Genomic DNA, 11,402 nt, shown 5'->3' on the forward strand with positions numbered 1-11,402 from the left:
GTCCCAAAACCACAATATGATTGTGAGAGACGCCGCTGTGAAGGGCTCTGGAAAGTTCCATCATCTGGTGTTCTTTAAAGTGCACTACCATCGCACAGTACACAGTAGAAAGTGTTCACAAGACCATGAGCATGGACACTGACACGTGGGCTACTTATGATTGTGAGAGACGCCGCAGTGAAGGGCTCTGGAAAGTTCCATCATCTGGTGTTCTTTAAAGTGCACTACCATCGCACAGTACACAGTAGAAAGTGCTCACAAGACCATGAGCATGAACACTGACATGTGGGCTACTGGCCTTGGTTGTACGGCGCCGAGCACAAAAGTCGCGAAATGTCATAAAAATTTTCAGATGATAACTTTTACGGCTGATGGTCCAGAATGGCTAAAATGTGTTCTAGCAGAAGTGAGCGACTTTAACGAACCGATTCAGTGTAGTACGACATAATAGGACTGGGTGCACTGCGCCTAAAGCACTCAGCCAATAAGGGCACCTATAGCCGCAGCAGCTTTGGACACAACAACCAGAAGCAGTATTTGCACCATTAAGTTTGCATACTTGATCGCATTTTGCACAGTGAAGATTTTCTTGTGGTAAGTCATGGTTTCGCACTTTGACAACTCAAGATGCCGTGCTGTGAGCTGCCATAGCATTTACAGTTATTCACTAAGAAGAAAGTTTGAAGGTCGTGCAGAGAACTTGATATTATTAATATGTAGAGCCTCACGTCCCAAAGCCATGATGAGACACACTGTTGTGAAGCACTCTGGAAATTTCCACTGCCCGGGATTCTTTACCGTGCCCTGACATTGCACTGTACACAGGCTTTTACTATTTCACCTTCAGCAAAATTCAACAGTCATGGCGACGACTAAACCCGTGACCTTCAGGTCAGCAGCCGAGCACCATAACTACTGCTCCACCGCGGACAAAAAAGGCTAACGTTGGATTCAGCTTGTTTGTTAAGGTGAGAATTTTTTTATACTAGCTTCAATGTATTTGCATTGCCAGCTGCAGTGGGGTAAACCGGATGGGGGGGGGGGGGGGGGAATTTGAATGACTTACAACTCCCTTGAAATTCATCTTTGAAGTGCTATATATCTTTCTATTCTGGGCATGCTCAGAACACAACCAACCACTATACATAGCCTTCATAGATTAAAAGGCATTTGATTGCGTAGAAATATCAGCAGTCATGCAGACACTACTGAATCAGGGCGTCGATGAAGCATATATAAACATCCTGCAAGAAATGTGCAGGGAATCAACTGCGACCACAGTTCTCCATAAAGAAAGCAACAAAATACCAATCAAGAAGGGCGTAAGGCAGGGGGATACAATCTTACAAGAGTGGAAACTTGGGCTAGTTGGTGCGTAGTCATATTTGCAGGATGTTTCAGCGCGCGAACAAAGGAAAAAGGACAGGGTAGACAGAAAGAGCGCTGACTTCCAACTAACTTTATTTCACAGAGTGGCAAGAATATATACTGCTAAAAAAGGATGATAACAAAGCATGAAGGTAAAATGCACCCTAATCTACACATCAGTAACAAAACACGTGTGACAGGTCCTCTATTGCCTCAAAGCCGAGCTAGGTAATCACGTTCAGCCTGTGATAAAGCAATCGATGATGTGCTTACACATTTATCTCCTAGCAAGTGTATTTTTTCGGCTTCAATAATTTCTCGGGTAAGCTGATCCCTGTGCCTTGCCAATATGGAGCACTGATCAAAGAGAGGTGTGCACCCACAATCTCGGCAATGAATGCCAAGATGCCCTTGTACCACATTGTGCACATTGTTTCGGTGTTCTCGGAGGCGGTCATTTATGCACCTGCCGGTTTGCCCGACATAGATGCACCCACACGTCAGTGGAATCAAGTAAACGACTCCCACTGCGCATGGGACGTAGCGTGTCCTGTGCGCGACAGAGCACGAGGCAGAATTTGCACGAGGTGCATTGACCCGTTTGCAAAGCCTCTGCAATTTTTCCGGGGCAGAAAAAACCACAAAAACGTTGGCGTCTCGAGCAATCTTTTTTAGCCTGTGTGATACGTCGTGCACGTAAGGCAGTACGACAGGCCGGCTCTTTTTGCCACTGTTTCGCTTATCCGGTTTGTCGCCTCGCTTCAAGACAGTGACCAGCTTTTCCGCCACCGAAACGAGAACATGCGCGGGGTAACCAGCTTTGGTAAGCCGCTCTACTTGTAGAGCAAAGCTGTGGTGTACCATGTGGGGGCATGACTTCTTTAAGGCATTGACAAGGCAGAGGTTAGCGATGCCCCGCTTGACCAATTTAGAGTGAGCTGAGCTGAAAGGCAGAAGAGGCTTGCCGCTCCTTGGCTCATACATCCAGCAAACATGTCGGGAGTCTAACAAAAGCTTCAAATCTAGAAACTTCAGGTTGTTATTAGTGGGTGATTCATGGGTTAGAACTAGTGGTTTCAGGCACTCCCGGAAAACAGTCAACACGTCAGAGGAAACGTTCTGAAAGTTTTGACTATCGCATTTCAACAACACTAAGTAATCATCAACAAAACGGCAAACTTTAAAAACTACAGAGTCGTCAAGCTTGTTTGACAAGACACGATCATGATGTGCTAGAAATATGTCACTAAGAATGGGTGCCAAACATGAACCAATACATATTCCACTTTTTTGCAAGTAGTTTTTGTCCTCCCATGATACAAAGGTGGCCTTCAAATAAAAACCGAGTAATTCTAATAAGCTGCTGTTGTGAATTCCAGTACGCGTTTGAAACGCTGATGATCCTAACCTGTCTATGGATTCCTCTACACATTTTAGTAGTTGGTCATGCGGCAAAGAGTAATACAAGTCCTTAATATCTACAGACATTGCCTGGAGTCCTGTGTTAGTTCGTCCAATAATGTCAATAACAGCGTCAGAGTTCTTGACCAAAAAAGGATCGTCTATTGTTATGTGTTTTAGCTTTTCCTGCAAGAAAAGTGCTACAGACTTTTGCCAGGTCCCCCTTTCTGTTACAATGACCCGCAATGGGCAGTCAATTTTGTGAGTTTTCGCAGAAAAGAACAGGTCAAGGCTAAGCTTTTTGCAACTATCTATCGCCTTCGAAAGCTTCTGAAACCCCAGGGCCCCGGTAAGAGTTTTTGCACGCTTCTTAAGCTTATCCAGACCAATCTCATCATTCTCGTTGAAAAGAGACTGCATTGCATGCATAGCTTTCACTTTAAACATTGAACGAGGAAGAACCGCAAAACCACCCTCCTTGTCAGCCGGCAGAAGTGACAAGGAATGTGCTTTTAGGTACGCGACAGTGCTTCCTGTATTGACAAATTTGTTCGAAGGCTTACTTCTCGAGAGCACCTGCACGCCTTGGGCAACACATCTATCACATTCAGAGTCAGGAGCACGACGGGCAACTTGCCTGACCAGAGTGAGGAGCTCGTGCGGTGTTCTTGAAGGTGCCACCGCGTACTTTGGTCCGAGGCATAGGGTGTGCTTAACGTTGTCGGGAAGAAAAGCATCCCCGAGGACAAAGCCTCTCAAGCCTCGTAGACCGAAACGACGAGTTCATGTGGCGTCAGTCGCTCAGATACCTGCGGGCCATCACACCAAGGAAGTCTCCAGCTGCTAAAGACTGTGTGCATGTCCTCGGGGATGCTTTTCTTCCCGACAACGTTAAGCACACCCTATGCCTCGGACCAAAGTACGCGGTGGCACCTTCAAGAACACCGCACGAGCTCCTCACTCTGGTCAGGCAAGTTGCCCGTCGTGCTCCTGACTCTGAATGTGATAGATGTGTTGCCCAAGGCGTGCAGGTGCTCTCGAGAAGTAAGCCTTCGAACAAATTTGTCAATACAGGAAGCACTGTCGCGTACCTAAAAGCACATTCCTTGTCACTTCTGCCGGCTGACAAGGAGGGTGGTTTTGCGGTTCTTCCTCGTTCAATGTTTCAAGTGAAAGCTATGCATGCAATGCAGTCTCTTTTCAACGAGAATGATGAGATTGGTCTGGATAAGCTTAAGAAGCGTGCAAAAACTCTTACCGGGGCCCTGGGGTTTCAGAAGCTTTCGAAGGCGATAGATAGTTGCAAAAAGCTTAGCCTTGACCTGTTCTTTTCTGCGAAAACTCACAAAATTGACTGCCCATTGCGGGTCATTGTAACAGAAAGGGGGACCTGGCAAAAGTCTGTAGCACTTTTCTTGCAGGAAAAGCTAAAACACATAACAATAGACGATCCTTTTTTGGTCAAGAACTCTGACGCTGTTATTGACATTATTGGACGAACTAACACAGGACTCCAGGCAATGTCTGTAGATATTAAGGACTTGTATTACTCTTTGCCGCATGACCAACTACTAAAATGTGTAGAGGAATCCATAGACAGGTTAGGATCATCAGCGTTTCAAACGCGTACTGGAATTCACAACAGCAGCTTATTAGAATTACTCGGTTTTTATTTGAAGGCCACCTTTGTATCATGGGAGGACAAAAACTACTTGCAAGAAAGTGGAATATGTATTGGTTCATGTTTGGCACCCATTCTTAGTGACATATTTCTAGCACATCATGATCGTGTCTTGTCAAACAAGCTTGACGACTCTGTAGTTTTTAAAGTTTGCCGTTTTGTTGATGATTACTTAGTGTTGTTGAAATGCGATAGTCAAAACTTTCAGAACGTTTCCTCTGACGTGTTGACTGTTTTCCGGGAGTGCCTGAAACCACTAGTTCTAACCCATGAATCACCCACTAATAACAACCTGAAGTTTCTAGATTTGAAGCTTTTGTTAGACTCCCGACATGTTTGCTGGATGTATGAGCCAAGGAGCGGCAAGCCTCTTCTGCCTTTCAGCTCAGCTCACTCTAAATTGGTCAAGCGGGGCATCGCTAACCTCTGCCTTGTCAATGCCTTAAAGAAGTCATGCCCCCACATGGTACACCACAGCTTTGCTCTACAAGTAGAGCGGCTTACCAAAGCTGGTTACCCCGCGCATGTTCTCGTTTCGGTGGCGGAAAAGCTGGTCACTGTCTTGAAGCGAGGCGACAAACCGGATAAGCGAAACAGTGGCAAAAAGAGCCGGCCTGTCGTACTGCCTTACGTGCACGACGTATCACACAGGCTAAAAAAGATTGCTCGAGACGCCAACGTTTTTGTGGTTTTTTCTGCCCCGGAAAAATTGCAGAGGCTTTGCAAACGGGTCAATGCACCTCGTGCAAATTCTGCCTCGTGCTCTGTCGCGCACAGGACACGCTACGTCCCATGCGCAGTGGGAGTCGTTTACTTGATTCCACTGACGTGTGGGTGCATCTATGTCGGGCAAACCGGCAGGTGCATAAATGACCGCCTCCGAGAACACCGAAACAATGTGCACAATGTGGTACAAGGGCATCTTGGCATTCATTGCCGAGATTGTGGGTGCACACCTCTCTTTGATCAGTGCTCCATATTGGCAAGGCACAGGGATCAGCTTACCCGAGAAATTATTGAAGCCGAAAAAATACACTTGCTAGGAGATAAATGTGTAAGCACATCATCGATTGCTTTATCACAGGCTGAACGTGATTACCTAGCTCGGCTTTGAGGCAATAGAGGACCTGTCACACGTGTTTTGTTACTGATGTGTAGATTAGGGTGCATTTTACCTTCATGCTCTGTTATCATCCTTTTTTAGCAGTATATATTCTTGCCACTCTGTGAAATAAAGTTAGTTGGAAGTCAGCGCTCTTTCTGTCTACCCTGTCCTTTTTCCTTTGTTCGCGCGCTGAAACATCCTGCAAATATGGATACAATCTTGCCAATGCTATTTACCACTTGCTTACAGGAGGTTTTCAAAGGCCTAGAGTGGGAAGAGTTAGGGATAAGAGCTAATGGAGAGTACTTTAGTAACCTGAGCTTCGCCGATGACACTACATTGCTGAGTAACTCACTGGACGAATTGCAACTCACGATTACGGAGTTAGACAAGGAGGGCAGGAAAGTAGGTCTTAAAATTTATCTGCATAAAACGAAAGTAATGTACAACAACCTCGGAAGAGAACAGCACTTCGAGATAGGTAATAGTGCACTTGAATTTGTAAACGACTTTGTCTACTTAGGACACGTAATAACCGTGGAGCCGAACCACGAGATTGAAGTAACTAGAACAAGAATGGTGTGAAGCACATTTGGCAAGCACTCTCAAACTATGACAGGCAGATTGCAACTATCCCTCAAGATGAAGGTATATAGTAGCTGTATTTTGCCGGCACTTACCTACGAAGCAGAAACCTGATTGATTGATTAATTGATATGTGGGGTTTCACGTCCCAAAACCACCATATGATTATGAGAGACGCCGTAGTGGAGGGCTCCGGAAGTTTCGACCACCTGGGGTTCTTTAACGTGCACACAAATCTGAGCACACGGGCCTACAACATTTCCGCCTCCATCGGAAATGCAGCCGCCGCAGCCGGGATTCGAACCCGCGACCTGCGGGTCAGCAGCCGAGTACCTTAGCCACTAGACCACCGCGGCGGGGCTACGAAGCAGAAACCAGGAGGCTTACAAAGAGGGTTCAGCTTAAATTGTGAACGACACAGCGAGTAATGGAAAGAAAAATGATAGGTGTAACCTTCGGAGACAAGAAGGGAGCAGAGTGAGTTAAGGAACAAGCCAGGGTTAAGGATATCATAGTTGAAATAAAGAAGAGGAAACGGACATTGGCTGGGCATGTAGCGCGTAGGTAGGATAACCGCTGATCATTAAGGGTAACTGACTAGATTCCCAGAGAAGGCAAGCGGGTTAGGAGGAGACAGAAAGTTAGGTGGGCTGATGAGGTTAACAATTTAGCGGGTATAAAGTGGCAGCAGCAAGCACGGGACCGTATTGACTGGCAGAACATGGGAGAGGCCTTTGTCCTACAGTGGACGTAGTCAGGCTTATTGGCGAGTTGCTGCTTGGAGAGTTTGTTCATGATTAAGATGTATTTACCAGCACAGAAAACACTGTGTCTATGTTACGTATGTTGCAGTTTTGTGCTAGTAAATCTATCTTAATCATATTTGGGATAAACTGACAGTTAAGTATAGCACAATGAACACGTTTAAAGCCTGTTTTTCTATTAGCATGTCCCATTGTTAAAAAAGAACTTAAAATAAACTCACTCAGCTCTGTGAGACTACTGGGATTCCAACTTTCAGTCGATAGGTTTCAGAGAAAACTACACTAGTTGGGAGCCAATGCTTTTTTTTTATAACTCGATTTCACGGTATTATAACTTTTATGTTAGTGAAAGTAAAACAAACATTGTCGCCACGATAAGAAGTCTGCCCCCCTTTGGGAATTTTTCCGTATTTACACCACTAGTGAACTGGGCAGGAATTAAATCGCTGCGTCATATCAATGTTCATGCAACAGACGACGGTCGCAACGGCTCCAAATCCCAATAATCTGCCTCACTGATGCAGGCGTATCTTTCAATTGTCGTGTTTACCTTTGACGCGCAGCATTGACAAAACAGCCCTACGAAAAATTTGCAGCAAGCATTATGCGGGTAGGACCGCTGGAGCTTACCAGCCAGCATTTTTTCTTTTTCTTGTCACTGTTCTCAAATTTGATGGCCGATTTCTTGGCTCGTAGAGGCAACAGGGAAATACATGCATAGGCTAGGCAGGAACAACGCCTCTTCTCTAAAGGCCGTCCAGGCAAAACGCAATCGGTAAATGCGTAACCCCATAAGAAAATTCTTCGCTCACGCGTGCCTTAACGCTAACACCCGCGAAGCATTTTGAGGCCGCTATTCGCGCACGCAACTGAACGCTACATCTGCCGTACGCAATTCTAGGACTGCGTATCACAGCGTTGAATTAGCCCTAAAAACCTATAAACAGAACTGAATAGGCAGCTCCGTTCTTCTGTGTGTTTATTTTTAGAGGCGCACAGCAGCTCGCCCGTTTAGTGTACGAGATGCATCTACTTACAAGCGGCGGTGGCCATCGTTGTCCTGACGAGAGAGGAAAGATGCAGGATTAATAATAATACACGCGCCATCAGTAGTGTCTTACCGGAGCCTTGGCCTAGCACGGGCCTAAATTGGCTGTGAAAGCTGCGGCCAGCCATGACGCCACATGCTCGACGACGGTAACATTAAAATACTGAAAATACTCACGCTTAGCGCGCGCCCCGTGCACGAGCGACCAAGCTCACCAATTCAAACTACCTGTTGATGATGGTGATGGTGATCGGGCTGCCGCCGCTATACCGCCACATCACGCAGCATAGGTGTTCTGTGACGCAGCGCTAGCAGAATTCTTTGTTCATCCAAGTTACGCTGTGTTCACTGGTTCCATACAACCAGCAAACAAACGCAATATTCCTTTCACCGTATTGCGCTCGCGCTCAACTCTAGCCAAGTGCTCTAGCAACAAATGCGAGTTTGCCGCAATTTTCAATGGGCAGCACGGTGTGATGGGCAGGGTTCCTAGAGGTGTGCGCCGAGGCGATTTCGACCGGCGGCGGCGTGGCGGTCGTCCAGAGTCGGCGGCGGCGGCGTTGTCGGCGCACGCCGGTTTTTTCATCGGCGGCGGCGCGCGGCCAATTTTTGTCGGCGGCGGCGGCGCCGGCGGCGCGGAAACCGAAACTGAAAATTCAAAAGGCTCTTCTGCCACAGGTTACTGAATTAGTTGAAATTCAGGAATTTTAATCCAAATAGCATAAATGACACTACACAGATGTGTCGACATCCCGATGAATTCAAAGCGTTTTGTAAAATAGTTTTTATTTCGATTTCATGAAAAAATAACGCGTATTTCAATCTATGTCCATGTTCTATGGTAAATGTGCAGCACTTTGCTTTTTTTTAATTTAAGATGCATCAGTTTGTTGTTGTTGGCAACGTCATACTTCATGAAACCTTCTTTCATTGGACAATGAGCAAGCAGTGACGCACGTCACTCATTTCGCTTTTTCCGGATCTGATCTTACTCTTACATTGTACGCTGCACAAAAGAAGAAGCACCTCTGCTTCGAGTTTTCTTATTACGATTGCATGAAACCGCTTTTTTGAGTATCTGTCATGCTTTGAATGTAACTTTCCTTCAAACGAATCAAAATACCCACTTTTCACAATGTGAGAATCTTTTATGCAGCGGTATAGGATGTGGAAGGAAACAAATCTGCGCATTTATTCAACTAGTTCTCAGCGCAGTGTTCAATGAATGAAGTGTAGACATAGGCGTGGGCGAGGCGGGTGGTGCAAAAAGGACACTTGAACCCTTCAAGCTCCACCAGCACTTGCTACCCACTCTAGCGACTCCAACACGACCTACTTCCTCAGTCGTGATGCAAGTTGAAAGAAGGGTTTGCATCCCCCCAAGACAAAAACCTGTCGATGGTCATATGTGCAGATGAGAGCAAATGCAATATTTGCTCAGATACACAGCCCATACTGGTCACGAGCTGGGCGTCCGTTGACCACGCCTGCAGAAAACGTTGACTCCCCGACCCCTTGGTGTTTGGTCAGGGGAAGGGAACACCCCTTGCAAGTGGGCCCCATTAAAATTTCTCATAAAAACGTCACAAATAAGAATGCTTGATAAGTATGCATAAAACATTCAACTGTTCAATGCTTTTTTGTCGCGTGTTCACGTGCTCAATACCCATCAGATGTGTGAGAAATCGAAATAGCAACTGCCACTCTCGACTTGTTCCGGAAAAGACACAACAGAACAATGCAACTACGAGTGCTGGGAACCTTTGTTCTTTTGTATATTTGATTTCTAGGCATGATTTGAATTCTTATATAAACAAAATTAAAACCTGCAACATATTAAAAAAAATTCTGCTATTGCAAGATGTGTGTTGCAAGACGTGATTTTTCTAGACTTACGTCTCTGCAAGGCACATCTGGTGTCACAAACTTGTAAGTGTCCCCCCTTTTCCCCACGACATCTCCCGACCCCCCCCCCCTCTATAATAAAAAGGCACCAATGTAGGCATCCGTGATTGCCTACTGGCGCGCGGTGGGCCATTACGGTGGCTAGGTCCAACAGTGGCGATTTCGACTTGCTTTATTGGAGGTGCTGAAGGATCAAGAAAAGGCCGATATTTGTAAATTTCTTGAGAGTTCAGTGATATTTTCTTCATGAATACCGTGGAATATTGGACCTCAATTTGTGTATAATGCTCCATTGAAAAAAAAAGCTTTCATCTTGTGTCACTGCAGAGTCAAAAGCCATCACATGTGCAGGCATCATTAAGCTTCTATATGACATTGCTAAGGTTCAGTACATTTGTACAAATAATTCTCGTTAATTGAACATTTTGAGTATAATCCTTGCTTGGGTTAGTATGTGTGAAACATAAATTTGAGATTTAAAATTATTATTGTGGGTTTCTGCAGCAAAGACACATTGATTAAAACTGATGACTCCGGAGCTACTGCAGAGGTAACATTCGTTCTGTTTTTTTTTCGGTTACGGTAACGGTAGTGCGTTACCTTTTTTATGTATCTATATAACGTGGAGCCGTGAAACGTTCCCCTTTTTCTTATTTGAGTAACGAGTGAGGTATTTAGTTACTTTTTACTGTAACGGATACGTCCCTAAATAGACTTACAGGAGTGATGTCGGCCGACACCATCAGTTGTTGCGGTCTATAGGCTGATTGTAAACATTACATGGATATATTCCTTTCACCCAGCACGTGATAGGGAAGGGTCACTCGACCATTAAGGATCTCGACCTTTGAGAAATACACAACAGCTTCTTAATGATATGCATATCATCCCGCCGAAGCGTGCACTTCGTTTCATTAATATTTACAGTCAACGTGAGTGCTGTCGTCACGCCGTATGTTTTAGGTAGAAATTTATCCTACTCAAAATACCCAAAGACGTCGATCCACCTTGCAACGCGGGGCCACCCGCTGACGGTTCTGTATGAAAATGGCATCCACAGTGAAACATGTTGTATCTGCTGAAACTTTATCGCAACATTATTATACTGCCACGCTCAGTTGTATTTTTATGTCACTGTCTTGCGCAAAGGCACTGCCGTAGTGGTTCAGTAGCTAAGGTACTCGGCTGCTGACCCGCAGGTCGCGGGATCAAGTCCCACCTGCGGCTGCTTTATTTTCGATAGAGGCGAAAATGCTGTAAGTCCATGTGCTGCGATTTGGGTGCATGTTGAAGAACCCGACGTTGTCAAAATTTCTGGAGTCCTCCACTACGGCTTCTCTCATAATCTTGTGGTGGTTTTGAAACGTTAAACACCACATATTAATCAGTTGCCTTTCGCAAAGGACGCTTGGCTGTCTGCAAAAACTCTACATTATTTTAGAATCTTCTGATAAGCTTGAGACACCTACGATATGAATGCTAACCGTATAAATGGCGACGTACCTTCGCGCAGATCATTTTACCGACGACCAATGCTCTAATTAC

General features: G+C 45.5%; 2 protein-coding genes across 5 annotated transcripts in view; one reads left to right on the forward strand and one right to left on the reverse strand.

Moving 5' to 3' along the window:
• The window catches only part of LOC142761673 (uncharacterized), a 134,804-nt gene extending 126,643 nt beyond the window's left edge, over window positions 1-8,161 (reverse strand). For all 4 annotated transcript variants that reach the window (XM_075882877.1, XM_075882875.1, XM_075882876.1 and 1 more), the window contains exons 1-2: window positions 8,026-8,161; window positions 7,942-7,964 (exon numbers count right to left, since the gene is read on the reverse strand). In XM_075882877.1, the coding sequence (XP_075738992.1) occupies window positions 7,942-7,964; window positions 8,026-8,080 (78 nt within the window). In that variant the 5' untranslated portion in view covers window positions 8,081-8,161. The remainder of the gene's footprint in view (window positions 1-7,941; window positions 7,965-8,025) is intronic.
• Window positions 3,945-5,717, forward strand: LOC142784483 (uncharacterized). Its single transcript, XM_075882872.1, has one exon. The coding sequence runs from the start codon at window positions 3,948-3,950 to the stop codon at window positions 5,562-5,564; it is 1,617 nt and encodes a 538-aa protein (XP_075738987.1). The 5' UTR covers window positions 3,945-3,947; the 3' UTR covers window positions 5,565-5,717.
• Window positions 8,162-11,402: the final 3,241 nt, after the last annotated feature.

This window comes from Rhipicephalus microplus, unplaced genomic scaffold (assembly GCF_043290135.1).
Source record: "Rhipicephalus microplus isolate Deutch F79 unplaced genomic scaffold, USDA_Rmic scaffold_14, whole genome shotgun sequence".
Lineage (NCBI taxonomy): Eukaryota > Metazoa > Arthropoda > Arachnida > Ixodida > Ixodidae > Rhipicephalus > Rhipicephalus microplus.

Excerpts from the sequence above, each read along its gene's own strand:
- LOC142784483 (XM_075882872.1), top strand. The coding sequence starts at position 3,948 with ATGCATGCAATGCAGTCTCTTTTCAACGAGAATGATGAGATTGGTCTG.